Raw genomic sequence first — 26518 nt, 5'->3', positions numbered from 1 at the left:
TATCTTTAAGTTTGACTTGAGATACCTAATCTGCTGTTAATCCCATCCAGTATATTATAAAATCACATTCAGTGTATTTTGCATCGGAAGAAGTTTTATTTCAGTCTTTTTTAAATCTTCCACGTCTCTTCTTAACATAGGTACACTCTCTTCTATCCTGCCGAACATATTGAATATATATTTAATAGCCTTGTCTGCTAATTCCATCATGTATGTCATTTCTGGATCTGTTTCTATTGAGTGTTTTTCTCCTCCTTATGACCCATATTTTTCTTTTTCTTTTCCTATATGACTTTTTAAAATTGGATATCAGATATTTGAATTTTACGTTTCTAGCTACTGGAGTATTTTTATCCCTTAAATAAATTTGGGACTTTATTTTGTGATGCAGATAGATTACATAGAAACAATTTGATATTTCTGAGTCTTGTTTTGGAGCTTTGTAAGTTGTATCTAGGACAGCCTTTAGTGTACAGCAAATTTGCTTCCCACGACTGGGGTGATCCGCTTCTGAGAATTCTCCTCAATGCCCTCTGTGTTAGGAGGTCTCCCACTCTGGTTGATGGAAGCACCATCTTTTCCCGGCCCCGTGTGGACTTTGAGATGGTTCTGCTTGATCCATCGAGTGGTCTCTCCCTAGCCTCAGGTTGTTTTCTTGTACTCACTGGTCAGAGCAGTTGAAGAGTCCCTGGGAGTCCAATGCACATTCCAGAGCTCTTCCCACCCACCGCTTTCTCCTCCCTGGGTCTCTTCCCTGGAATTTTAGCCATTTTGGCCTCCTCAAACCCTGAATGCAAGTCTCCTTAACTCAGAGAGACTGCCAGGCACTGTTTGGGCTTCTGCTCCCTATAATACTGCCTGAAAAAGATCTCCAGGCTATAAACTGAGGCCATCACAGGGTTCACTTTATTCATTTCACTTCTCTCAGCGATCACGGTCTTGAGCCATCTGTTGTCCAGTGTTTCATATATTTCATGCATTTTAATTGTTTCAGGTTTGAGGGTAAATTCAGCCTCTGTTACCCCATCATAGAATTCCCTCAGACACGGACGTGTTAAGCTTTAGGAAATTCTACTGTAACCTATCTTCATGTATTCTCTTCCTCTCCCTTTAGGTTCATCTTCTTACTGTTCTTCACTGATGTCCTGTACTTTCAGCCTCTGTACCTTTGGTCATTTCTGTACCATTCATCCTTTCTTGCCTTTTAATGTCATTTTTATCAGTCTAAAACCCTATGACTTCTCAAGGACCATCTCAGAGTCCGTCTCTTATGTGAAAGTTACACTGAGCCTCATACCTGAAAGTAATCTCTTTCATAAACAAACTTTTTTGAGCTTATCCTGCTTGGGTTTTGCTAAGCTTCCTGGATCTGTAGGTGGATATTATTTATCATGTATGAAACATTTTGGCCACTATTTTAAAAATAATTGTTTTCTGCCACCACTTTCTCTCCTCTATATTGAAGACTCCAATGATATGTGTGCTAGGTGGCTTGATATTGTTTGAGAGTTCCCTGAGACCTCTTCCAGTTTTTGTAGTTGTTTAGCATTATTTTCCTCTCTCTTGTTTTGACAGTTTCTGTTGTCCTGATTTCCTGTTCATAGACATTTCTCCTATTGTGTCTACTCCAATTTAAGCTTATCTAGCAAAATTTTCATTTCAGATATTTTTCAGATCTAGAAGTTCTATTTAGCTTTTTTATAGTTTCTGTTTCATTCTTCATTATGTTGTGTTTTACTATAAATCCTTGAACATATTTAGTAATAGCCATTTTAGTATATTAGCCATTTATAAGTCCCATTATTTTAATTTACCATCTCTGCCATTTCTGGGTTGATTTCAATTGCCTAATATTACTACTTAGCATAGACACATTTTCCAGCTTTTAAGTATATCCCATAATTTCTGACTGGATGCTCAACATTATGAATGTTACTTTTTTATTATCTGAATTTTGTTTTCTTCTCTCAAAGAGTGTTGAGCTTTATCCTAGTGGGCAGTTGACTTGCTTGCAGGTCAACTTGTCTGCTTTTCCTTTCAAGGGCTCTTTTAAGCTTTGTTAGGGTTAATGGACGGTAGACTTATTCTATGCCATTTGAGTCCTACTCTAAGTTATGGGCTTCCTGGGATACCTGTTAAATGTTCCAGGTATTCAACAAAGCTATTCTGATGGCTCAGAGCTGTATCTCTCTCAGCCTTGACCAAGATCTAGTAATTATTCATACTGTAGTTCACCAGCAGTTGTTAATTATCCAGTATTTATTCTTTGCCTGCCCCTGTGGAGTTTCACCCAATGGATGCCAGCTTATTATTTACCCAAAGACTCAATGAGACCGCATGAAAATTGCGGGGCTCTTTCCATGCATGGCCTCCTCTTCTCTGAGCTGTGTCCTTAGCTCAGTAAGAATTTCAGGGTGCCATGCTCTGCTTGGGTCCCTCTTGTTTGTACAGTAACCCAGGAAATTCTGGGTAGAAAACGGAAATGATCACAGCATGCACCTCATTTGTCTCCTTTCTCTTATGGATCACAGTTTTGTGCCATCTATTGTCCAATATTAGAAAACAATTATCTCATGTATATTGCCCAGTTTTCTAGGTGTTTATTATTGGAGGGTATAATGGATTGAATTATACCCGCCATCCCCCCAGAAAAAGATATGTTGACATCCCAACCCTCAGTACCTCAGAATGTGACTCTGTTTGAAAATAGGGTCATTGCAAGTGTGACTAGTTAAGATGAGGTCATACTGGAGTACTGTGGACTCCTAATATGACTGACGTACTTGTAAGAAGACAGCCGTGGGAAGACAGAAACACACAGGGAAAATGCCATGTAATGCCAAAGGCAGAGTTTAAAGTTATGTAGCTGCAAGTTAAGGAATGTCAAAAATTGCCAGCAAATCACCAGAAGCTAGGAATAGGCAAGGAAGAATTTCCTTCCAGGTTTCAGAGGAAGCATAGCTCTGTTGATACCTTGATTTTAGACTTCTAGGCTCCAGAACCATGAGACAATAAATTCTGTTGTTTTAAGTCACCCAGTTTGTGGTACTTTATTACAGCAGCTCAAGGAAAATTACAAAGTGGACAGATCGAGTACAAGTTCCTTCATCATAAGTGGAAGCAGAAGTTCCTAACTCTTTTAGTATTTGTCATCTGAACTACTTTTCTATCTTTTACCTCCTCCAATAGATAAGTTATTAGAAGGCAAATATTACTTCTTGATTTTTTGTTTTCCGTCTATCTAAGCTTGAATTTTATGTGCACGTAAGGTAGATGTGAAATTCATGGGCATCAAATATGGGTGGGTAAAATATAATTTTGTTTTCTATAATTAACATTATTCTATATCTAGATCCCTGTTGCATTGGGGTACACATGATTAATTCAGGAGTTTCTCAGACAATTCATGCTTGTCTCCCTTTCCTTTTCTCCCCGGGTGGTGTCTAAATTCCAGGGTGCTTATAAAAGCGCTTATCAAAGCATTATGGGGAAGGTACTTGGTCTTTGGTCATCATTTAACTTTCCTTCATGACTCTCATTTGCACCGTCATCAGCACCTGTCCCCACTGATATCTGCTGATCCTCGGTGTGTCTGTCTGTCCTTCAGGTTGTTTTGATCCACGGCGGGTACATTGTGCCTTACACATTTCAAACACGATGTCTCTTCAGGCTTGATGGCTTCTCTCAGTTAATCTGTTTTCCTGTGAATGAGAAAATGACTATTCCTAATCTATCCTGAGATCTTTGGGGATTCTTGGAGACTACCTCAGGTCCCTCTGTTAAGACACATTCTAGAGCCATGTATTTTTTCCACTGCGCTCTAATAAATTACTACAGACTTAGTGGCTTAAAACAACACAAACTTATTATCTTACAGTTCTGTAACTCTGAAGTCTGACACAGGTTTCACCGAGTTAAAATCAAGATGTCAGCTAGGCTGCATTCTTCCCTGAGGGGTCTAGAAGAGAACCCATTTCCTTGCCTTTCCTAGCTTCTAGAGGCCACCTTCATTCCTTAGCTCATGCCCCCTTCTACCTCCAGGGCCAGCAGCATGGCATCTCTCTTGCCTGCTTCCATGTCCACATCTCTTTCTTTGACTCTCTTCTGCTTCCCTCTTCCATGTTGAAGATGCTTGTGATTGTATGGGGCACACCTGATTGATTCTGACTACTCTCCCTGTTCTAAGGGCATCCAATTAGAAACCTTAATTCCATCTTCAACCTTAATTCTGCTTTGCCATGTAATCTAACACATGCACAGATTCTGGGGATTAGAATGTGGACATCCTTGGGAGCCATTATTCTGCTGACCACAAGTCATTTCTACTTACCAGTCTCTAGCCAGTATGACATGTAGGGACCCAGGACCTTGTTCATCTCATTCTGGAAATAAGCACAATTTTCCTCTGCTGTCAAAACTTTTGAATTTCCATTTCTTCTCTCTCCACCTCTCTCTCATCCCTTTCCTTGATCAGGATGTGGATAAGAAGAGGTAAGTCACAATTCAGGGCATTCAGGAGCATCTCATTGGCTGATTCTCCCTTCTTTCCATTAGCCCAGGTAATTTTTAACTCTTCTGTAGAGGAACAAATAGGCTTTGCAAGTATCTTCCATTCCTATTATATAGGAATATATACCAGTTTTAAAATTAAAAAGACGAGTTAGTTCTTATTGCCATTCTCTTCATGTATAAAGCTTTCTCTTGTTGGCAGCGATTCATTAAGAATCCTGTATGGAGGGAAAAAGCTGAAGATGGTAACAAAAAGATTTGAAAAGAGGTTTGCCAGAGAGGTGGACACGTTAAGATGACCAGGACATGTTAAGATGACAGTTCCAGCCAGCTTTCAATTCCGTAGGGCACCTCCAGACCCAGGCCAGGTGTGCGGCCAGGACTCTCCCATTTGTAGATCTACTGCCACAGAGCAGAGGGATCATATCCCCATCCTCTTTTCAATACATGAATGACTTAAATGATTGAATAACTAAACAGTATTGCAGATGGGGATGGAGATTGAGGAGATTTTTTTAAAGGCATCAGCCATATGGAAGGAGCTTCCAGCTACTGAGCTGTGACAATGATCAGGAGCCAGGAGCCAGCTGGTTACTCTGATCTGACTGATACATCTCTTCACCCTCCAATCTGCTGCAACATCTCTAAGAAGGAGGATTACATTGCTGTCTACATGTGGTAATGACACTGAGCTGGTGCAGCTGATGAGTGAAGTCAGGTCTCATAGGATACGCTGGTGTTAAAGACTGCCAGCCAAAGGAAAACATGATGCAGTACCCTTGAGAACAAGAGCAATTCTCATTCTTTCTCCCTGTATCTCCCACCACCCCCTGTCCACTTTCTCTCCACCCCATCCCCACTCAGGACTAAATAAAAATTTCAAAAGCAAAGAGGAAAGAGAACAGAAATGGAAAGAAAGGGAGGAATAGGCTATGTGTGCACATATTTATTTTGGCCTCACTCTCTGCAATCCTAACATGCACAGATATTATATTATCAGATTTATTAAAAACTGAGATTGAACAACTGTTCAATGAAAACTGCTCTTGCGTTGGCTATAGCTATTTTTCATCATATGTTCCAAATGTTCACTGCAAGCAAACTATATTTACCACTTGATTTATCATTTAAATAAATGTTATAAGAGGATTAATTCCGTTTTGAAATGATAAAAAACAAAACATTCCCCTATACATATGGTGTATTCAAATGCAAACAAAAAAATGTGCTACAGCCAAAACCGTCAGAAGCAAGAACCCCAACATTAACTTGGAATTGTGTTACTGTAGCATCAGCAACAACAACAAACATATGACATCACTAGGCCCTGATGAAATGGGAAAGTGTTACAAATGCTTTATTTGCTTAAAGCTTATTCTCCCTGTTCAGCCACTTTTACGGCTTTCTTTCCTGGGTTCTCATCTCAAACCGCTCCACCACATCCAACCCAAACTAAGTAATTGTTCTGAATATGAATCCTTCAGAATACAGAGCATGGCAAAGACAGAGGGAAGAAAAGTTTCCAAGGGTGTGCTGGTGTCCTCCAGGCATCTGAAGGTCTTTTGTCCCATTTCAGCAGAATGACATTTTAGCAGCTACCTAGCAGAGTCCCATGCTTAGCTATTATGAATCCTTACTATTATGAATTCGTGGCTTGACTGTGTTTTTTGTGGCTCTGTGGTCCCTTCAGCCCCCACCTTCCACCCCATCCCATTGTAAATCTCCCAATCTTTGCTGCAGACATACGGAGTCAAAAAAAAAAAAAAAAAAAAAAAAAAAGCCAACACATGTAAGAGTGCCTGCCTGCAGTGCACCAGGCAAAATGCATCTTTCAACAATTTTTAGATATTGTCATCATTATTTTCACTTTATAGATAAGAAAATTGAGAATCAGGGTTTGCTTGAGAGTTCCCAAGCCAGCAAGAAGCAGAACTGTGAAATGAACCCAAATCCATATGATTCCAAGTCTCTGTGATGTTTCCTATTACTCCTGTTGCATTTAGAGGATAAATTAGATCTAGTTGGGCCATTAGAGACACATGGAACAGATTCCAACTTTGATCAGTTCAGGAGTTAATTATGCCTGTCCAGGTCTCAAAACCTGTCTGCCAGGGATGAAGATTATGCAGGCGATCCCTTTGGCTGTCATAGAAGCTTCCTGCCCTCAGAACTGAGCATTTCTGCTTTGATTACCCCAAAATACCTGAATCTCTTGAGCCCTATCCTTTCATCTCCCAGGTAACATGTCTAGCTCTAGTTTCCAATTTCAGATAAACTAAAATCTTTTTTCATCCTTCTATCAGTATCACAGTTTCTCTGAAGCTTTCCCAGGCTTCTGATGTCTCCTGGGGGAGCTGGAGAGTTACCTTTAGTTTACAGGTAAATAATGAGTCATTAAATATATTTACATACCAGGATGTCAGCAGGAATGCAAAGAAGATAACAAGTGCAGAGTATAGCTGGTTCCCAGGGAGGCTGGGGGTGATTCACCACACTCTTAAAAGAAGACTAGCCTCATTTCCTCCCCAGCTCATGGGGTAGGATTCCTCTGCTCTGGCAGCAGATCTCCCAGAGGGAGCAGCCTGACCACATCACTGGCCCAGAAGAGGAGGCGTCTGTCCCCCAGACTAGCTGAAGGAAAGGCTGGCTTGGATGATGCTCTGCTCTCTCCTTGCCCTTCTCCTGGGCACTTTCTTTGGTGGGTGCCCTCCTCTCTGGCAAGCCTCTTTTCTCATCCTCACCCTCACCCCAATCCCGTGAATGCAGAGTCTGAGCTGTTGGTTTGACACTCTTGAGTCTATTCCTCTGATTGTCTGGAACAGATATGGGAATTTAGCCTTAGGGGCTGATCTGATGATTCTTAGTTCTCTCTATCTCCTGGGAAGGAGTTCGTTCTGTTGGTCTTCCCTGGCCCAGGGATGCTTTGCATCCTTGGCTCCCCCAGTCTACTCCCCATGATGGATTCCAGGTGCCTGTGTCATGCAAGAGCTTGAGCTGCCCCTCTGTCTGGGGAAGGCAAGCCAGGCTGCGGTGCTCCTCTGTAAATGGCACTTTATCTTTCCCACAGGGGTCAGATCTCAGACTATTCATCAATGGCCAGCGACCCTGGTGCAGCCTGTGGGCAGCCCGCTCTCTCTGGAGTGCACTGTGGAGGGAACATCAAACCCCAACCTATACTGGTACCGACAGGCTGCAGGCAGGGGCCTCCAGCTGCTCTTCTACTCCGTTGGTATTGGCCAGATCAGCTCTGAGGTGCCCCAGAATCTCTCAGCCTCCAGACCCCAGGACCGGCAGTTCATCCTGAGTTCTAAGAAGCTCCTCCTCAGTGACTCTGGCTTCTATCTCTGTGCCTGGAGTGTCACACTGAGCTGGGTGGGGCAGACATCTGTGCAAAAACCCCACCCTCTCCTGAGCCCTAACCATACTCCCCAGGGGCCCTCACTCAGGGACTGGGTGGAGGATATTTGTAAGTAGGTTTCTGACTGCTGGCCAATGTGAAAGCAATGGAATAAAGCGAGAATTCTACAAAAGACTCTACTAAGTTCTCAGGGAGAACAAAAAATTGTATGTGTGCAGAACCTGTGATTTGCCTGCACATAGTCAAGTTCTCAATGTATGGATGTCCCTGCCTAGGCTACCATACTCCAGCCCTCAAGGTGTGCTATACCTTGCCTGATTTTCTAGTCTTCCAAATTCTTCTATGTGTGCCCTGGGGAGGGGGTTTGTGCATATATGGCTGAGAGAAATAGGATATACCTGTGGCAGGAGGTGAGCTGGTGAACAAATGGGAGGATGCCAACCCAGGTTACTTAATTGGTTAATTTCATCACCTGGAGAGTCTCCTGTCATTGATCTTTCTGCTGAGACTAGAAATTCTGGGGAGGCTTAGACCTGAGGCTTTGAGTCAGGCAAAGAGGCAAGATGTTCAGGAGACTGTTCTCATTTGAGGCAGAAATGTGGTTTTGTTAGTATAGGTAACATGCACTTAGGCCAGACGTGGTAGCTCATGCCTGTAATCCCAGCACTTTGGGAGGCCGAGGCAGGAGGATCACCTGAGGTCAGGAGTTTGATACCAGCCTGGCCAATATGGTGAAACCTGTCTCTACTAAAAGTACAAAAATTAACCAGGCGTGGTGGCAGGCGTCTGCAATACTAGCTACTTGGGAGGCTGAGGCAGGAGAATCACTTGAACCTGGGAGGTGGAAGTTGCAGTGAGCCAAGATCATGCCACTGCACTCCAGCCTGGGTGACAGAGCGAGACTCTGTCTCAAAAAAAAAAAAAATAAATAAACTTGCACTTAGTTGATGATGTTTGAGGTTTTAAAAAATGTCCTGTTGTACTATCTCGTAGCCCTTCCTTTGTAGCAAAGACAGACAGATGGTGATCCAAGAGATACGCAAGAAGAGGACCGTGTGTGTAATGGTTGAGCTCTAAAAAAGAGAAATCACTTGGATGGAAATGAAGGAGAGGAAAAGGCTGATGTGGATGGCTGGGAAGAGGTTCGATGGTTACCTTGGCAACTGAGCTTCCTTCCTCATCCCCATCCCTCCCTAGTCCTTGTTCTTAAAAAGATTTTCTTTCTAATGTCCCTTTCCCTCCACAAGGGGGCACAAGATGTCTTAAAATACTCCATTCCGGGCATCATTTAACCTAGATCAATCCAGACACGTGCATATTTCTAGTATCATTTAATCTGAAGTGGAAAATCTGAGATGTAGACACAGAGTGATCAAGAACATATGGAATAATGCCCAGGGGTCCCTACTGAACTTTAAGGATCACCTATGTATTAAGCAGCTATTATGTGCTGGACACAGTGAGCCATTTTGAGGATTAAAAAGAAAAATAAAATGTACTCGAGATGGTGTTGGGCATAGTCATAGCATGATTTAGTCAAAGCACTTGATTTTTGTAGTCTAAATTTGCTAGTTGTTATGAACTTGACCTAGTTATTTAATCTTACTAGGTTTCAAGTTTTTCCCCACCTATAAAACTTGCCTCATTGAATTGTTAAGTGTATTAAATGAGATGGTGTTTATAAAGCCCTATTACAAGCTCTAATTTTCAACAGGTATTATTTTCCGCTCCTTAAGCTTACAAGATTATTTTCATTACAACTTACCCAAGAGGAAGACTTAGTTAAAAAATTTCAAATCATAAACTACAAGTATGTAATAAATATTAATATTTAAAATGCTAAACATGCTTGGATGGCAAAACCATGAAACTTGAACCCTATGCTGTGCCTGTTCAGATGCTGATTCTGTAGGGGCTTTATACAGCTTCAGAATCCTCATTAATAGAGAAATGTCTCAGGCAATCACCACTAGTCAAGTAGAATTAGTAGAGAGTTGAGGCAGATTTTTCCTTCCTGTAATATACTGCAAAAATTCTGGAAAACTTCACAAAGGACATAAAATTGTAGCTAAGTTTAGCTCCTTAGGAGGCTAATAGTTATATAAGCAAAATGACATTGCAAGCAGGAGAGTCAGTTTGTGTAGAAATGTGCAGGTCTATGTGAATATTGTAAGTTTTAGAGAATCTGAAGAAAAAAGTCCTGATCATTGCACAGAGCATCCCAGAGACAGGTGAGCATTGAAGGAGAGGCTTGAAAGCCACCTAAATTCAGCAGAACAAATTAACATCCTCCATGTTATCTGCTCTTATTCATGCAAGACTGTTCATTCCCATAACTGTTTCCATACCATCTAGGACTCAGAAATCCACAGTCATTATAATTCCAGGGGACAAAGGAAAGCAGTTTAGGATGACCGATCCTGTTCAGACATGCCGTTTCTTGCCAAGAATTCATCAAACTCGCTTGCCCCTTTAATCAGATGAGGCTGTCTCTTTTCTAGGAGAGCTTCCAGGATTTGCATCTGATTTTGCAGATGTGCCAGGATGACTATTTCCATATATCTCCTTCCCTGGCCAGTTGCACATGGAAGATTCAGGGCCACATGCTGGTGGCCAGAGGCACTCTCCCCAGGATGCTTCTCATAGATCTCAGCCACCCACGGGACTTATAAGGAGATACCCTTGTGCCTCTAAATAGATCTCAGCCACCCATGGGACTTATAGGGAGTCACCCTGGGGCCTCTGGACAGCTTGAGTAAGATGAAGAATGCCAGGGGTTGGGAAGCTGGTAATACTAAAATTAGGCGACTTCTTATTTTTGCCCAGGATTCAGTGGTTTGGGATAAGAATGCTACAATCCCTTGAGCTCCTGCAGAGCAGGCTTGACCTATTATATACCTGGTAATTTCCCACTACTTACTTTGGGGGTTTCTGCCTCTCTAGTTTTTCATTCTGTCTTGCATTATGTTCTTCTGAGATGTGTTAGAAAATATTCATCACACAGACCTTACAGGCTTTAGCAACTACAGGAAAAAACTACGAGGAGCCAGTCAATGCAGTGCACAAACACTGGCTCAGACATCCAGGGACTGTCCGTTTTGCAGTCTGTTGGTTATCTAGGGCTACCTCTCCTGTGACTCATCAGCACCTCTCATTACATGAGTGGAAGGAAGTGGGAGGATACATGTGGAGGGAGGTGGAAGGGAGTTTGGGGGGCAGGTGGGAAGAGAGAGTTGCCTGAGTGATGTGGGACCAGAAGGGATCCCAATTGGGTCAGAGCAGTTATTGCAGCTGTTTTTCATTCTCCACTATCTTCATGGTGCCCACTGTGGCCTTTGATCTTGTGCATAACCTCCAGCAGGTGTAAAGATGTGTTGGGGGAGGGGAGGCCTGCACATGGATCTGGGATACCTAGATTCCCCTCTAGAAACCCTGTCCCCTCCCCTCTGAAGTTCTATTTCTACTGCCAGGATGCTAACCAGGGGCCCAGGTAGAAACAGCAGCATAGGAGGGGGTTGGGTGCCGGATGCGGTGAGTGCGGTTCTCATGATGCTCTGAAGGTGGGTGGGTGGAGGGAGCGACTTTCACAGGCACCCCAGATGCAGGACCCAGTAAATGTCAAACCACATCCTGTTGTGACTGTAAGAGATGGAGCTAGGGCAGGTGGCTGCTGTGGCTTGGTGCTGATGTGACTCAGAGATAAACAGCCCGGCAGCCAGCACTGGGCTCAGAACCCCCAATCCAGTTGTCAGCTATTACCTAAAAGACCCAGACTTATGTCTCATTACTTCCCACCTTTTGATTCAGGGCCACTCTCCTTTTTAACACAATTTTCTTGTCATTCATGGCCCTAGACCTTTTTGATGGAGGAGGGCCAGGGAACAGATGTCAGGGCTCCAGGTGACTCTTGCTAACTGTGGGACTCCAGTGCCAGTGCTGTCCCCTTCCACCATCAGACTATCTGAGACTATGTCACAGATATGTATGATTTGAGGCCAGGAAGAGCTTAGCTTCTCTGAGTTCCCATTCTCTTGGTACTTCAGAGACTGCAGGCTTTGAATCAGAGAATCTGAAGAGCAGAGTCTGAAGATTCTTAGAGATCACTTTACCCAATGTCCTCATATCACAGAGGAGGACATATAAGCCCAGAGAATAAAAATGAGTTGTTCAGAGCCATGCAGCTGGGGCCAGAGGAGGACCAGAAGCTAATTCTCTGTGTTTTAGAAGCTCCTGGACTTCAGACAAGGCTTGGGGAATGTGGGGTCTCTGTTGAGCTGTGATCTTGCTATGAATTTCATGAATCACTCGTATAGTAATGAATCAGGCAAGATGATCATATCTGAGATGGCATGAGGATAGAAGGATAAATATAATGAATCACAAAATTAGAATCCTGCAGAATCTTAATAGGTTGGAGAGATAAGCTGAATAAACATGATAAACATTCTCTCTCTCCCTCCTCCCCCACCAAACAGAGAAAACCATCTATATGAACACAGGAAGGGGAATATGTGAAAGAAGGATATGTGAAAAAACACCCAGGGGGTGAGTCAAAGTGAGCTCTGTGAGTCAACGTGATGGTGAGCGTACAAAAAGTAGATAAATTGTCCTAATGGAACCAACTAACGTATAAGATGTTGAGAAAGAAGAGGCAAAGTTCCCCCTTTACTCTTTGTAGGTCAGAACCCACCTGGTGCTGGGTCAGGTCCTGTACAACACATTTTTTAAAAGATAGAGGGATAAAAACAAACTTTAATGTTTTCAGAACGGAGTGATTGGGCTATGGAAAGTAGGACGTGCTCAAAACTGTGCCCTATAATAACAAAATTGAGAAAACTGAAAATGTTTTGCCTGAAAAATATCTTCAGGTTGGTAGTAGTTATAATAACACCTAATACTTACTGATATTGTTCTAAAAGCTTTACATGTTGTGTGGGTTAAATGAGATAAAACCATCTTATGAAGTTGGGCTTGTAATTGAGCTCATTTTACAGCAAGGACAACTGAGTCTCAGAGGTGATCACTTGCCCAGGGTCACATAGTTGATAAATGACAGAACTAAGGCTTAAACCGAGGTCTCTGCATTACAACATCTTCTTTGCTATGATAATGTTTTCATCCATCCACTACATGCTTTTTTTCCATTCTGAAAACTCAAGTTTTAAAGTTTCTAATGATTCTGTCTCACATAGATTTATGGGTTCTTGCCAGAATATGGGCACTCTGTTGCATGTAGACACCTGAGAGGGCTTTTGGGGGGACTATAGGGTCCCAGAGATAAGTGAATAGCAACTGTAGGTTGGCAAAAAGGAGCTGAGAATTAGCTTTACATGTTGTGTGGATTAAATGCTCATATTCACAGAGGGCAGTTGAGATCAGTTGCAGAGCAAGCTGATAAAAATCCTTTGGAAATAGTCACAGGTGTAGGCTCATTTTCAGATCCTTTTTGCTGACCTACAGAAGCCATTCACTCATTTTTGGGGCCCCATATTCCCCGAGAAGCCCTCTCAGGAGTCCACCAGCAGCAGAGATAAAGATTATGGATAGAGATGGGAGAGAAAGGCATGTAGTTGAGTCTATAGGAGAGGGGGATGGCGAATAGAAAATATCATGTCTGTTGGAGGGAGATGATTCATAAGTTCTGCCACAATAAAAAAAATAAAAGGACAGGCAGAGATGTAGGGATGTTAAGGAACCCAGGAACTTCAAATTCACAAACACAGAGAGCAAGAAAAGAAAGGCTTCCAGATAGGAGGAAAGAACATTCAACCCTAGAATAAGGCAGGGAATATGTTGTGTTTTGAGTCTAGGTGGGTTGGGTAGTCTTAGGTTATGGGGTCCCAAGTCTCAGAAATCAGCTTTTTGGGAGCCATGGGAGTTTGCCACAAGCAATGGAAATGAACTGTTATTAAAACTGTTGGCTATGCTTCATGCCATTCTATACTACGAGTCTTCTTATATAGCATAGGGGAGTTTCTAGGACATGGTGAAAGTTAACCTGGTGATGAGTCTGAGATGTCAGTAGAGAAGCAGAAAATGGATTCACTCATGGGTCCATGGCAAAGCTGAGTTCACCTCTGGGTTTTAGCCATTCCCATGATCTCCACCAGCATCTTCCAACACCCCTAAATGAAAATACGGCCAGACATCTTTGCTCAGTGTTACCTGAGGAAGAAGCAAAAACACATTTTTGTTTTCACTATGCAGCTTCAACAGAGGTCTCAAAGCACCAATATTCCATTCCTACATTCATTTATAACCAGAGAAACCTCACAAAGATTCTCCTATATAGGACATTTGGGGCTGTGTGTCACACAGACTGTTAGGGGCTGATATCAGTCTATCTCCACCCCTCCTTTCTGGGCCACTACAGAAGAAAAATGAGGAAATGGCTCAGGGAAGGAAATGGAGACTTTAATATCTATTAGGATCCATTGCCCTTATCTCAAACTCTTATTATGAAATCACTCCCTCGAGAGAGAAAAAGCCTTTTCCGCTTGGATTGTCCCAGCAGCTCCCGACCATCCCCACTCCCCAACCTTATGTGGCCCAGCAATGAGCCTAGTAGTAGGAAAATCTCTATGGATACTGGTGCTGATGGGAAGATTCTTCCTCTCAGGAAGTGATGGTGACTGGGGCTCTGGGATGCTCATGGGAATCCCATTTCCCCCACAAAGAAGTTATTTTATTACGCAACCAGTTGGATGACCCCCTTTTTCTTCCAATTTCCCAAATAAATCTGTAAAGGTCACAGGTGAAGTTCTTCTCTTTAAGAGCTTCTCCATGCTAAGTTCAGCGAGAACTTGGGGTACCCTGGACATTCTTCCAGAGATGCTTTTCTTGTAACTCTTTTCAATAAGTAAGCATGCTTTGCTCTGCACTGGGTGTCACCTGTGTAGGATGCTGTTGTCCCTGCCTTGCCCTATATTCTGTCCACATGGTTTCTTCATAGGATGATGCTTAGGTCAGCCCTGAGGTTTGAACCAGTCAACAAGTCCAGGTTGATGTGGAGTCCCTTTAGTACCTCCCTTTGCAGGAATAATGCTGCACCCAGAAACTCCCTCAGAACCTCTCCACTGGAAGGGCCTTGTGACCATTCCTGGTTTACTCCTCTTGTTCCAGCATCCCATGTGGCTAGTGGCCCCTTTCATTTTCAATGGTATCTCAATTCTTACGGTAAGTTATATGATTGCCCTACATCTAACTCATCTTTTCTCAGTGTTACCTGAGGAAGAATGGAGAGGATGCCCAGAATTGGCCCAGAAGAATCCTCTTCGATTCTAGAGAAAAAGGCAGGTAGAGGCAGAAGAGATTCACTTCCCAGTGCATGCGTGCTGAATGTTGGGGGTGTTGTTTGAGAGAGACAAGGAAATGGCTGTAAAAACTTGGGAAGAGGAACCTGCCCTGGGTCAAGTAGGGTGTTGGGAGGACCAGATGGAGCTTGAAGCTCTCTCCATCTCTGTCAAGTCCCCTGGACTGAGAGGGTAAAATTCACATGGCCTTTTATCCTCCAGAGGAGAATTCATTCACCTGGGTCTGATTGCAAACTCTAGGGTACTAACAAGAAACTCCTCCCACATCCTCCCACCTGCTAATGCCTCCGTTTTCCACGTCCCCAAGATGATGGCCACCAAACTAACAGACACTATCTTTCTTCTACAAGGTGTTTCCGCCTTCCCACCTCCACTCTAATCTTGCACTGCAGCTGCTCAGCCCCTCACAGCTCTGTCCACACAAACCACTATCCTCCAATATCCCCAATCCTAGCCTGCGCCCTCTGGCCCCCACAGTTCTGATCTCTCTGAAGTGCTTCCTTGTTCCCTCGGCTGCTCATCCTCCTGTCCTACCTTTGTGAGGAGCCACAAGGATATGCCTGCTGCCTCCACGCAGGTCTAAGGAGTGGGAAGCATGAATGGTGGTCTAGGGCCTAAAGCCTGTCCCCTTTGTTTTAGGCTTTTTTTAGCCAATATACAAACAAACCAGCACATATGTAACAACAATAGCCAACAAAATACTATACTGCATTTTGAGCAGTCTAGAGATAGTTACGACTGATGGAAATGACCGGCATGTGATGAGTTTCCTGGGCCCCATCCCTGCTGTGAGCACATCCTTTCCTGGTCTTTGCAAGCTGCCACCAGAGAACCCGCTTCTCCAGTTCCAAGATCCCCAGTGTAGTGGGAAGAAGAGTGTTCCCCCAGAATTCATGCCCACTCAGAAACTCAGAATGTGACCTTATTTGGAAATCGGGACTTTGCAGGTATAATTGGTTAAGATCTCTCAATAAAATTGTTCTGGATTTAGGGTGGGCCCTAAATCCTAAGACCATGCCTTGAAAAGAGAAAGGAGAGGGGAGCTTAAATGCAGAGACGCAGGGAAAATGCCATGTGAAGACAGAGGCAGAGATTGCTGCGATGCTGGCACCAGCCAAGGAGTGCCAGAAGCCATCAGACGTGGGAAGAAGCAGGAAAGGATTCTCCCCTAGAGCTGTCATACAGGATGACCCGCTGACATCTTGGTGTTGTATCTTTAGCCTCCAGAACTGTGAGAGAATAAGTTTTTATTGTTTTAAACCCACCAGTGGTACTTTGTTACGGCAGCCGTGGGAAACAAAGACACCAAGGCATTAAGGTGTCTTCAGTGTGTTACCATGGGCCCTGCCTGGAGTTTGGGAGAAGCTGCTCTAGGATCACCCAGATACCAGGAGCAATCCCACCATCCTGGCAACTACTTGGAAAAAGTTTCCAGAATTGCCATCTTCAGCAGAACATGCCACGGTTTCACAACTCATAAGTAATTTGAACTGTAATCTTCAGTTTCCACATCTATAACGTGGGGAAAATAATACCTGTTCCTGGGATCATTGTGCAGATGCAGACAGCACAGGTAGCAGCGTCCAGCCTGAGGCCTGAAGCAAGCAGGCTCTCAACAAAGGGCTCCCTCCTCTTTCCCAACCTTTCTCTGCTTTCAGACTTCTCTTCTCTCCCCTGACAGTCTTCCTCAACTAACTTCGACATGGCCTCTCTCAGCCCCTCTCACTGTTCTAGGCCTCCTTTTCTTTAATCCCATTCCTCCTCTTCCTCCATGTAGTGTTCTACCACAATGCATTCAGCCTGTATGCAGAATTTACCTTGGCAGGATAACTGTCTTTGCCCAAGTAGGAGCAGTTAACACCTTGTGTTTGGAGTGGTTTGGTTTCCATCCATCAAACGAAGAAGCCCATTGGAAGGGCTAGTCTGAACATAGCACTTTAGCCCCCACTGGGCCCTATATCCCATTGCTCCTGACTCGGTGTGTCTCGCTCCTGAGAAATCACTCTTCCCCAGGCTTTACATATCAGTTGTCTCAACTCTGCCTTCTCTAGTATTTCAAACTAGACATGCAGAGTAGCACTCAATTTTAAGCCCAAATCCTGAAACAAGAGAAGCTGGAGGTGTTAAGACTACACACTAATAAAACTAAAGGTAAAACAGGTGACAGTTTAATCAGGAATTGGGAAATGACCAGACATTGTAACCCATAGGTCTGCCCGCATCCTCTGTCCTGCACTGGGTAAGGGCTTATGGTTTGCTGTGTGCCTTCCTCTCTGTCCTCATCTTGCTGGTTTTCCAAAGCCCAGCCATTGCCCTTCAGACTAACCCTCCAGTGGGGACCCAGAATGCCTGGGTATGGAAATGGTGTTTGAGGACTTCCATCAGGATGAACAGGAGAAAGCAGCATTGGGTGGAGAGAAAGAGGGCTGTCACTTCAGATGTCCAAGGGAATGCTGCTTTCCCTAAATCAGAAGATAAGTCAGTGATGAGCAGAACTCCACAGACACTCCTGAAATGCAACCAGGCCTAACACACCATTTTTTATTGGTTTAGCCTATTTCATACTTGGGGGTTGGGAGCTCAATCTTCAGGGAAACAGAAAAAAGAGGGAAGTATTCATGTAAGTAGGAGATGAGAAGCAGAGTGAGAATCACTTTTAGGAACACAGATTGGGAGCAGGTACAGGAGAATCCTGGGTGTGGATGAAGAATGACCCGGGATGGTTTTGGAGCTAGCCTCTGGAATCCTTTCTCTTGACCTGTGGAAGAGAGAACATTTTCAGGGTTTCAGGTTTCATGGCACAGCAGGAGTAGGGCAGGGGAGGTGGGCTCTGAGGCCTAATTTGAGTAGGGCTCGCTGGCTGTCTCCATCCTCCCATGATGCATTCTGTGATATTCCCTGCATTTTCTCCCCAGTCTGGCTTCATTATGGTTTCATTGAGGTGATAGGATATATTAGGCTGTGCTCTGGCTCTGAGATTCCTTTATGCCCATGTGTGATGTTCCATCCCCTGCCCCCATCATCTGCCCTATCCCACCCTCCTCCTTACCATGGCCATCAGCACGAGGGCACTGACCAGCACGGCATACAAGGTGGCCTTCCCTAGCAAGATCTCATAGAGGATGGTGGCAGACAGGACCCCTTGCTGGTAAGACTCTGTTGACAAGAACAGAGCATGTAGGTACCTGTGCACAGGTGGCTCTGGCCTCCCTCACGCCCCTGTGTCCGTGGATTCTCCATGCCCTGGTTCCAGAGCAGAGACGGCAAAAGATAGAGAGAAAAAGGAGAGACTCACTTACCGGAGGTGAAGCCACAGTCTGAAAGAAAACAGGGGAAGAAAAATGGATGAGAGAATGCTGCTTTGTAAGGACACTGAGCCTTACATCATAGACTCACAGGCCACAAACACATGCATATCAGATAGTACAAAGTCAGCCTCCTTTGATAGCCCTGGTTCTGTCTCCCTCATGCTGCTCCAGTGCCAGCGAAGTGGTCACTATGATCTTAGGAAACCAGGACCCCAGAAGGGAATGGGATGCACACCACTCAGATGCTGAGCTGTATGGCTGGTCCTCAGGGAGACTTGAAAGCTGAGCTCTAAGGTGTCAGGATCTGAAGGAAGAATGAGCTTGAGGTGCTCCATTCAGCCTCTATGCTTCTTGGGGGGGAAGTGCACACCGTGCTTTGCTGACCCTGTGAACCTTGATCGTCCCACCTTGTCCACTCTGGCTTTCTTCTGGATCTAGTCTTGTCCGCCACCTGGATCTTTCCATTTCCCCTGGTAGCTGGTCTCACCTAATCTCCTCCAGGCATCTCCCCAGGCCCCACTCACCTGCTCTACCCCAGGCCTCGGCGCTGACGATCTGGGTGACGGGTTTGGCCCTATCCTGGGTCCACTCGTCATTCTCCGAGAGCCCGTAGAACTGGACTTGACAGCGGAAGTGGTTGCGGGGGTTCTGCCAGAAGGTGGCCGAGACCCTCAGGCGGCTGCTCAGGCAGTATCTGGAGTCGTTGAGGGCGGGCTGCTCCTTGAGGGGCTGTGGGTCTGTGCTGACCCCACTGTGCACCTCCTTCCCGTTCACCCACCAGCTCAGCTCCACGTGGTCGGGGTAGAAGCCTGTGGCCAGGCACACCAGTGTGGCCTTTTGGGTGTGGGAGATCTCTGCTTCTGATGGCTCAAACACAGCGACCTCGGGTGGGAACACGTTTTTCAGGTCCTCTGGAAAGGGAAGAGGTAATGGGGCTAGGGTTGCTCTGAGAGCTGTCTGGTCCTGGTAGGGGCTCTGTGTGTGTGTGAGAGAGAAGGCCGGGAAAGGACCATAATGAAGCACAATTATGTTACTAGGTCCTCCTTGCTTTGGGGTCACCAGCCTATTCCTCTTTGATGGTTCTACCCCTTCCTTGCCTGTCTTGTATCCACCCTATGGGTTGGCACTGCCCATCGTCTGTCCATCCCCCAGTTAGGCACTGCCTAACATTCCAGGTGATGTCTCCTCATTGCCATTATTTGATTTCCTCTCTATCAATAAAAACTTGCCTACCTACTTCTCACCATTTTATGTGGTAGTTTTTTAACTGGAGCAAGGGATTGGAACCCAAAAAAACAAGATCCAAATCCTAGAACTTCCTTTGTCCACCAACAAGACTTTCAAGACAGAAATTCCTACCACTTTTTTCTGCATGTGAAGTAATAATCACCATTCTGACTTTGCAGAAACTGTGTGAGGGTTAAATTATGTACAAATTCAAAAAGCCCCCTCCCAAGCAGGTTATTTATACCAAATCTAAGGTGCTCAGGAATGAAGGGGAATCTGGGATGAGGGAGACATTTTGGATCTGGGGGCTTTCTTTAGATTTACAGATGGCCTATTTTTTGCATTCACATGAGGACATCCTTTGCTTTTACAGTGCGTTCATGAGAATGTGAGGTTTTTTCTTTTTGTGGTGCATGAAGTCATCTTATCCATTCCTCTGCCTCCAGGTACCCCTGAGTTTTCTCTGCTCAGACAGTTAGTCATCTTCCCTTATTTCAAAATTAGGGACTCTTCAACCTTCTGTGTCCCTTTGCATCCAAATATTATATGTAGCTTTCTCTACTAGCAAGTTTCCCAAATAAACATCTGATATCATCAGAGTAACTTCTTGCTACTAGTTGTGTTGATACAGTTTCTGTCCTGAGCATCTCCTTTGTAGGTTCTTAGGGATGACAGGTAAATTCATCCCCTTTAATCCCTGAGGGCCCCTTTCATTTCGCTGAATCACTTCTTTTGGACCTGCCCTCCTACTCATCTTATCTTTTTTTTTTTCTTTTTCTTCCCATTGATTATTTTTCATTTCTGAGCAACTCTATTAAAATGAAGAAATATCAGTCTTAGGAGAACCTATTCCGAATCTCCTGGACAATGGAGGAAATTTACTCTGACATTTCTTCACATGTGTATGGATGTGACCTCCTTCCTGGGTCCCCATGGGGCCTCCTGCTAGAAGGGCCCCCTACTTGGTTTAGTGCTCTGCTGTCACCATGTTGAAATCCTAAGATTTAACACGAGCCCCCGCATTTTCATTTTGAGCTGGTCCTGCTTCCCATCATGTCAGTTTCCCTTCCTCCCCACAACTCCTACCTGCTAATAACTACTATGCTTCTAAATCTTTACTGGCTGGGCTGGGGCTGAAGTGGTAATATCCTAACTTCTATCTGCAGAACTTTCTTTCTTTCTGCTCTCAGCCTGCTTATTTTCACTCTCATCTCAAAAACCCTGGCTCTGGGAGTCTACCAGCCCTCCAGAATGTACTCGTTTGATTTCTTCATTTAGCAAACACTCAGTCCTCATTGTAAAAATTAAAAATATTCCTTGACCATGTATGCTGTTCTGTGGAATAGTTATTGATGCAACAGGCGTGGCGAACACTAGCCGCCTCTCACTACACACCAACATACTATCTGTACATGAGGGCAGGGTCAACTCTTCTGCATTTGTGAGTCCACGTGGTGTGGGGCTTGTCTCTGTGGGTGTAAGTGTGTGTACTAGTGAGCTTCTGGAGTAAGTGTGTGTACTAGTGAGCTTCTGGTGTAAGTGTATACCAGTGAGCTTCTGGTGTAAGTGTGTGTACTAGCAAGCTGACGGTGTGTGTGTCCTAATGAGCTTCTGGTGTGAGTGTGTACCAGTGAGCGTCTGGTGTAAGTGTGTGTACTAGTGAGCTGCTGGTGTAAGTATGTGTACTAGTGAGCTGCTGTTGGCCTGTGCTCTACTTGTGGGTTGGATTCACCTTAGGCAAAATTGTGATGTTTGTCTCACATCTTCCCAACCCACCTCTGACACAGACACAGCCTTACTCCATTTCCACACTTCAGATCCTGCCCATCCTTTGGCACTGGGCTGACCCTGCCCCCTGTCTCCCCAGTGACCTCCTAGGAGGATGGGGAAAAGAACCATTGAATTACATCAATAATCTGTACACTGTACATGTTGATTCTCTTTTCTTCTTCACAGCAATAGTAAGTGGTAGGTATTGTTCATTACATTTTATAGTTGAGGAAACTGAGGTTCACACATTAATTTGCCCAAGGTCACCACATCACAAAAGAACCAGAGGTTCGAACTCAGCCTTTATCTGGTTCTAAAGTCTGGGTCTTTTCGGTGCCCCAGCTGACTGCAGGAACCCCACATTTCCTCTGGATACGCTTCACTGCTTCACTGTAGCTGAGCCCCATTACACCCAGATTAATGACAGCCTAACTACAAATGGTACCGGTTAATATACCAATATTGTGAGTTCTCTTCTCTGGCCTCAGGGCAGTTGTCACCAGGTAATGTTTAGGGTCCCTTTTCAGCTCTCAGGGCCTAAATCTTCCAGAGAATTTTCCTCATCTCACAGGCAAATTGTCTGCATTTTAATGTGTGTTTGTGGCGAATGAACTCCCTGAACATCTGGGCTGTTTAACCTAGAATACTTAGTGTGCTAAGGGAGATTTCAGGATAGGGGAGGGAGCTACACGGGGGCGGGGGTGGTAAGTGTACCCCAGTGGCTGAGGTTATGTGCCCTACTCTCAGGTCAGCACCTCTTTGTTGACCAGCCCGTGGGTAAGCATGAATGCCGTGCCCTCACCCTGGACCCAGGGATCTCTGGCTTAGGAGGAATAGGAATCGGGAACAAGGAGTTTTAAGTCGGATTAGAGATCCACACTGCTAAACAGTAAACTTTCATTCTTTTCTTCGCTGACTCATATTCATCTCCCTTTTTGGCTTCTCTGTTCCACTTTTGTTTGGCAGGCTTTTTCTTCTGTGTTCTACTGCACCCTCGGCTGCAGGATTTCTGCCCCCTAACACCCACCCGCCTGCCCGCAGTGCTGACCCTTGCCCACACGCGCTGTTCCCAGCCTGCTCAGCTCTTTTTGCCTACGAATAGCAGTTACCCCCACTCCTACCCATTCCCCAAACCAGGATTTCCCTTCGTCCTCTCCAGTCTCGCCTCTCCCAGAGTCCTAACAAATCCTCTCCTTCTCCATCGTTCACCTTCTCTCTAAACACCCCAGAAAAAAGATTAAAAGTGGCCTCGCCCTCTGCTCAGCTTTCCGGACTCTGAGCACCTCCCCACCCCCTCCCTCTTCCCCAGTCTTTTCCCAGGAGCCGGGAGGTGACCTTGCAGAGCTGACCCCGGACACCCAGCTCCTCCAGCTCCGGTCCAGCCTCCGACTCCGGGGACCGAGGGGCTGGAAGGTGGGGAGACGCCCGAATCTCACCTGTGACCGTGAGCCTGGTGCCCGGCCCGAAGTACTGCTCGTAGGAGCACGGAGGTGCACCCCCGCATGCAAACCTCTAAGGCTCCCCGAGCTCCTGCCCACCCTGGGGACCCAGCCCAGGTCTCCCAGCACAGGGCGGGACCGGGTGCCGCGAAGCAGCCGCCGCCTTCCACCTGAATCCCGCCGCCCGGGTGGTCCCGCGAAAACTCACCCAGCACGGTCAGCCTGCTGCCGTCCCCGAAAGTCAGGACGTTGGCCCCAGAGCACAGCCCGGGGACTCCCCACAAAAACCAGACCCAAGCCGCCTGCGCCCGCGCCCCAGCAGCCCGCGCTCACCGAGCACCAGGAGCCGCGTGCCTGGCCCGAAGTACTGGGTCTCTTGGTCACGGCCCCCGACCCCCGCACAAAAACCCGAGCGCAGTCTCGCCCCCGGTCCCCCGGCGGCCCCAGCTTACCCAGCAGTGAGAGCCGGGTCCCGGCGCCGAAGTACTGAATGTTTTTGGCTCACAGCCCCGAGACGCGGCACAGAAACTGGCCCTGCGATGCCCCCGGCGTCCCGGGGCGCCCCCTCCCCAGTTCCCGGGCTTCAGCGGGAGCCCCCGCTTACCGAGCACTGTCAGCCGGGTGCCTGGGCCAAAATACTGCGTATCTGTGCTCACAGCCTGGAGGCCCAGGACAAAAACCGGTGCTGCCCGCTCTGCTGTCCCAGACTCAGCTCGGGTCCTTCCCACCGCTGAGAGCCCCATCGCTCTCCCAGCACCAGAACCAGGAGTCCTCCGCCCAGACGCCCAGCAGCGCCTCTCAGCACAGCCCCTCTCAGAGTGGGGCAGCTGCTCACCTCTGCCCATCCCGCCCTCTCGGAGCGCTCCGGAGCCCCAACCGCCTCCTTACCCAGCACGGTCAGCCTAGAGCCTTCTCCAAAAAACAGCTCCCCGGTGTTCGCACAGCCCTGGGGACCCTGGCGCAAACCCCGCTTCCCTCGAGGAGGGCCCTGGATTGCCCAGTGTCCACTCCCCTAAGAACAGGGTTCTGGGGTCGTGCAGGCTGGGCTGCTCACCCTCTCTCCCACCTGGAGCCCCCTTCTTACCTAGCACGGTGAGCCGTGTTCCTGGCCCGAAGAACTGCTCATTGTAGGAGCACAGTGGGAAGGGGCTGCCCAGAATTCCTTCTCCTTCCCCACCTCCCTTAGCACAGAGAGAGGGCACACCCTTCCTCTCTTTCCTGAGCCTATCTTTTCCTGTCTCGAGTTAGCTGGACACGGTAACCTGGATCTTGCATGAGGCCACCACCAATTTGCAGAGGAGAATCCACTTGGCTGGGGGACAACACAGTGGATTTGAAATCTGAAGGGGCATTGGTGGTACTGGAACGGCTGGAGCTGGGCGATGTTGCAGGCTAGACCTTGCCTCTTCCTAGTTATATGACCTGTAACTTCTCTGATCTCAGTTTCCTCATCGGAAAGATGGGACAATATCTTTCCCTCAGGGTTTTCATCAGTTCTTAATAAATAATGCATGTGCAAGTACTTTGTCAAGAACAAGTTTTATTAAAAGTGCTGACTGATAATCCCACTTTGCTGTCTTGGCCTTCTTATTCCTTGGAAGCCGAGTCTGGACAGGGAGATGGACAGGTGCTCGCTGGTTTGGGGGACCCTGCAAGACCACAGCTGGGACCAGCCCCAGAGAACTCTTCCCACCTGGTAGCTGCATTCCCTGGGCTGGGTGGGGATGCTTACTGCAGCAGGGTTTTTTGTAAAAGCACCTCCTCTACCTGAATCATCGTGCCCCCCCCGCTAGTCCCCACAATGTTACACCATGATACAAAAATGTTTCCTCCCTGCTAGTCCCCCTCCCCCAACCACTGGGCAGAGGCAGGAAGCGCAGGTGGCAGAGGTTAGTCTGATTGTGTGGGGCTTGGAAAAGACAAAGGCAGTGAATTAAAATGGGAAGGGCTTGGGGAAAGTCACAGTGATGGTAATGGTGGGGGGCAGAGAGGTCCCTCCTTGGAACATGCATCACCCTGAGCAGACCATCTATGTCACTGGGTCTCCCTGGTGGGGCTCACTGTGCCCACCTGCTCAGACTGGCATTTATAGTGAAGTGGGTGGGAGGAGCGAGGGGTGGCAGGCAGCTCATAGGAAAATCCACAGAGCAGTTGATGGCACCTTATGACAGGAGAACAAACAATCCAGAAACCTCTATAATTTCCCTTTGTTCAGTTGCTTCCTGAACGATGTCTGAACTCCATATTCTTCATTTACTCCACAGGTGTTTAGTGAACATCCACCATGTGCAGGCTCCATGCTGGTTGCATGGAGGTAAGTTTATTCCCAGAGTGGCATGCACCGACCTGCCTTTCCAGCGCTAATTTTGAGCACTCCCATTTCTGAACCTTGCAACCAGCTAAACGGGCCTACCCAGAGGTACCTAGCCATGTCATTAGGGCTTTTGTTCATGCCTCTGACCAGCATGGCCATTCTCTAGAGTGAACAACTGAGACCAATTCTTCCTTTGAAGAGATTGCCACCTTCTCAGACTCTTTCCTGATTATCCCAGTGAGAAATTGAGGGCCACTCTCTGACTGCATTTTAGTAAGCAGTTCATGTTGCTCTTTCAAAGCATGGACTTGCGTTTGGCTCTTTCTGTTCATGATTGAGTTGCTCTGTGAACAGATACGCTTCTTGGGGACTGTAATTTGGGTATCTTAATTTTCTTGGAAGTTGATAACACATCACAGGGATATGTGTTTAATGAGTGGATGTGTGTACATGTGTGTAAATATAAACATATATACACGCGTGTGCATACATGCACACACGCATCTTTGAATGCATGTATGTGTTGCAATAAAGAGGGAAGACTGTGTGGTGTAGTCCTATAAATGGAAGGGTAATGGCTATTTCAGGCAGGACTTACGGTGATGATTGCTCCTGGATTGGGTCAGTTTGGGTTCACTCATTTATTCATTTATTTATTCATACATACCTATGTGGTGTCTACACTAAACTGAGGTTACTATACTATAGCCCTGGGATACTATCTTAAAATGTATCCTTGTTAACAAGGAGTTCATAGTCCCTGGGGGTGTCAGACAAATAAAGAGGTAGTTTCCAGCAAGTGTGATGTATCACAAAGAAGGTTATGCACAAGGCACTGTGATAGCAAAATAAAGGTGTATTTAATCCAGCCTCAAGGGAGGAAGAGGTAAGGAAGAGGCAAGAAAGGGCCAGAGAAAGCTTTTTGGAGGGGAAGACATTGGAGCTAAATCTTTAAGTCTAAGCAGGAGTTATCATGGGGAGAAGAGTACTTTGTCACCCCAGGAGGAAGAGCATGTGCAAAGCGGCCTGAAAGAAGCAGCTCAGGGGCTTCAGGGATGAGAGAAGTGAGGAGAGTGTGGAAGGAGACAAGGATAATCATTGGGTCTTCTGTGCCACCTTTGGGATTTGGGACTCCATCACCATGGTGACAGTGAGACAACAGAAGGAGCTTTTGAAGGAATTCTAGAAGTAGGAATGGGGCTGATTCTCAGTTTTAGATACCTTTATTTTCTAACCTTCCAGGAATGATTAGGGGACATTTTCATTCTGGTTTAATTCAC

At 46.0% G+C, this 26518-nt stretch overlaps 1 gene segment (V, D, J or C); it reads right to left on the bottom strand.

Moving 5' to 3' along the window:
* Positions 1–17695: 17695 nt before the first annotated feature.
* On the bottom strand, positions 17696–23829 carry LOC100608467 (T cell receptor beta constant 2-like). The segment is given in 5 exon segments: positions 17696–17938; positions 18230–18336; positions 18480–18497; positions 19013–19399; positions 23760–23829. Coding segments are annotated over 5 exon segments (549 nt in total).
* Between the last annotated feature and the right edge of the window lie 2689 nt (positions 23830–26518).

Source organism: Pan troglodytes, chromosome 6, assembly GCF_028858775.2.
Source record: "Pan troglodytes isolate AG18354 chromosome 6, NHGRI_mPanTro3-v2.0_pri, whole genome shotgun sequence".
Taxonomy (NCBI): Eukaryota; Metazoa; Chordata; class Mammalia; order Primates; family Hominidae; genus Pan; species Pan troglodytes.
Note: the sequence above shows the minus strand (reverse complement) of the source record. Positions and strands in the feature narration are given on the sequence as shown.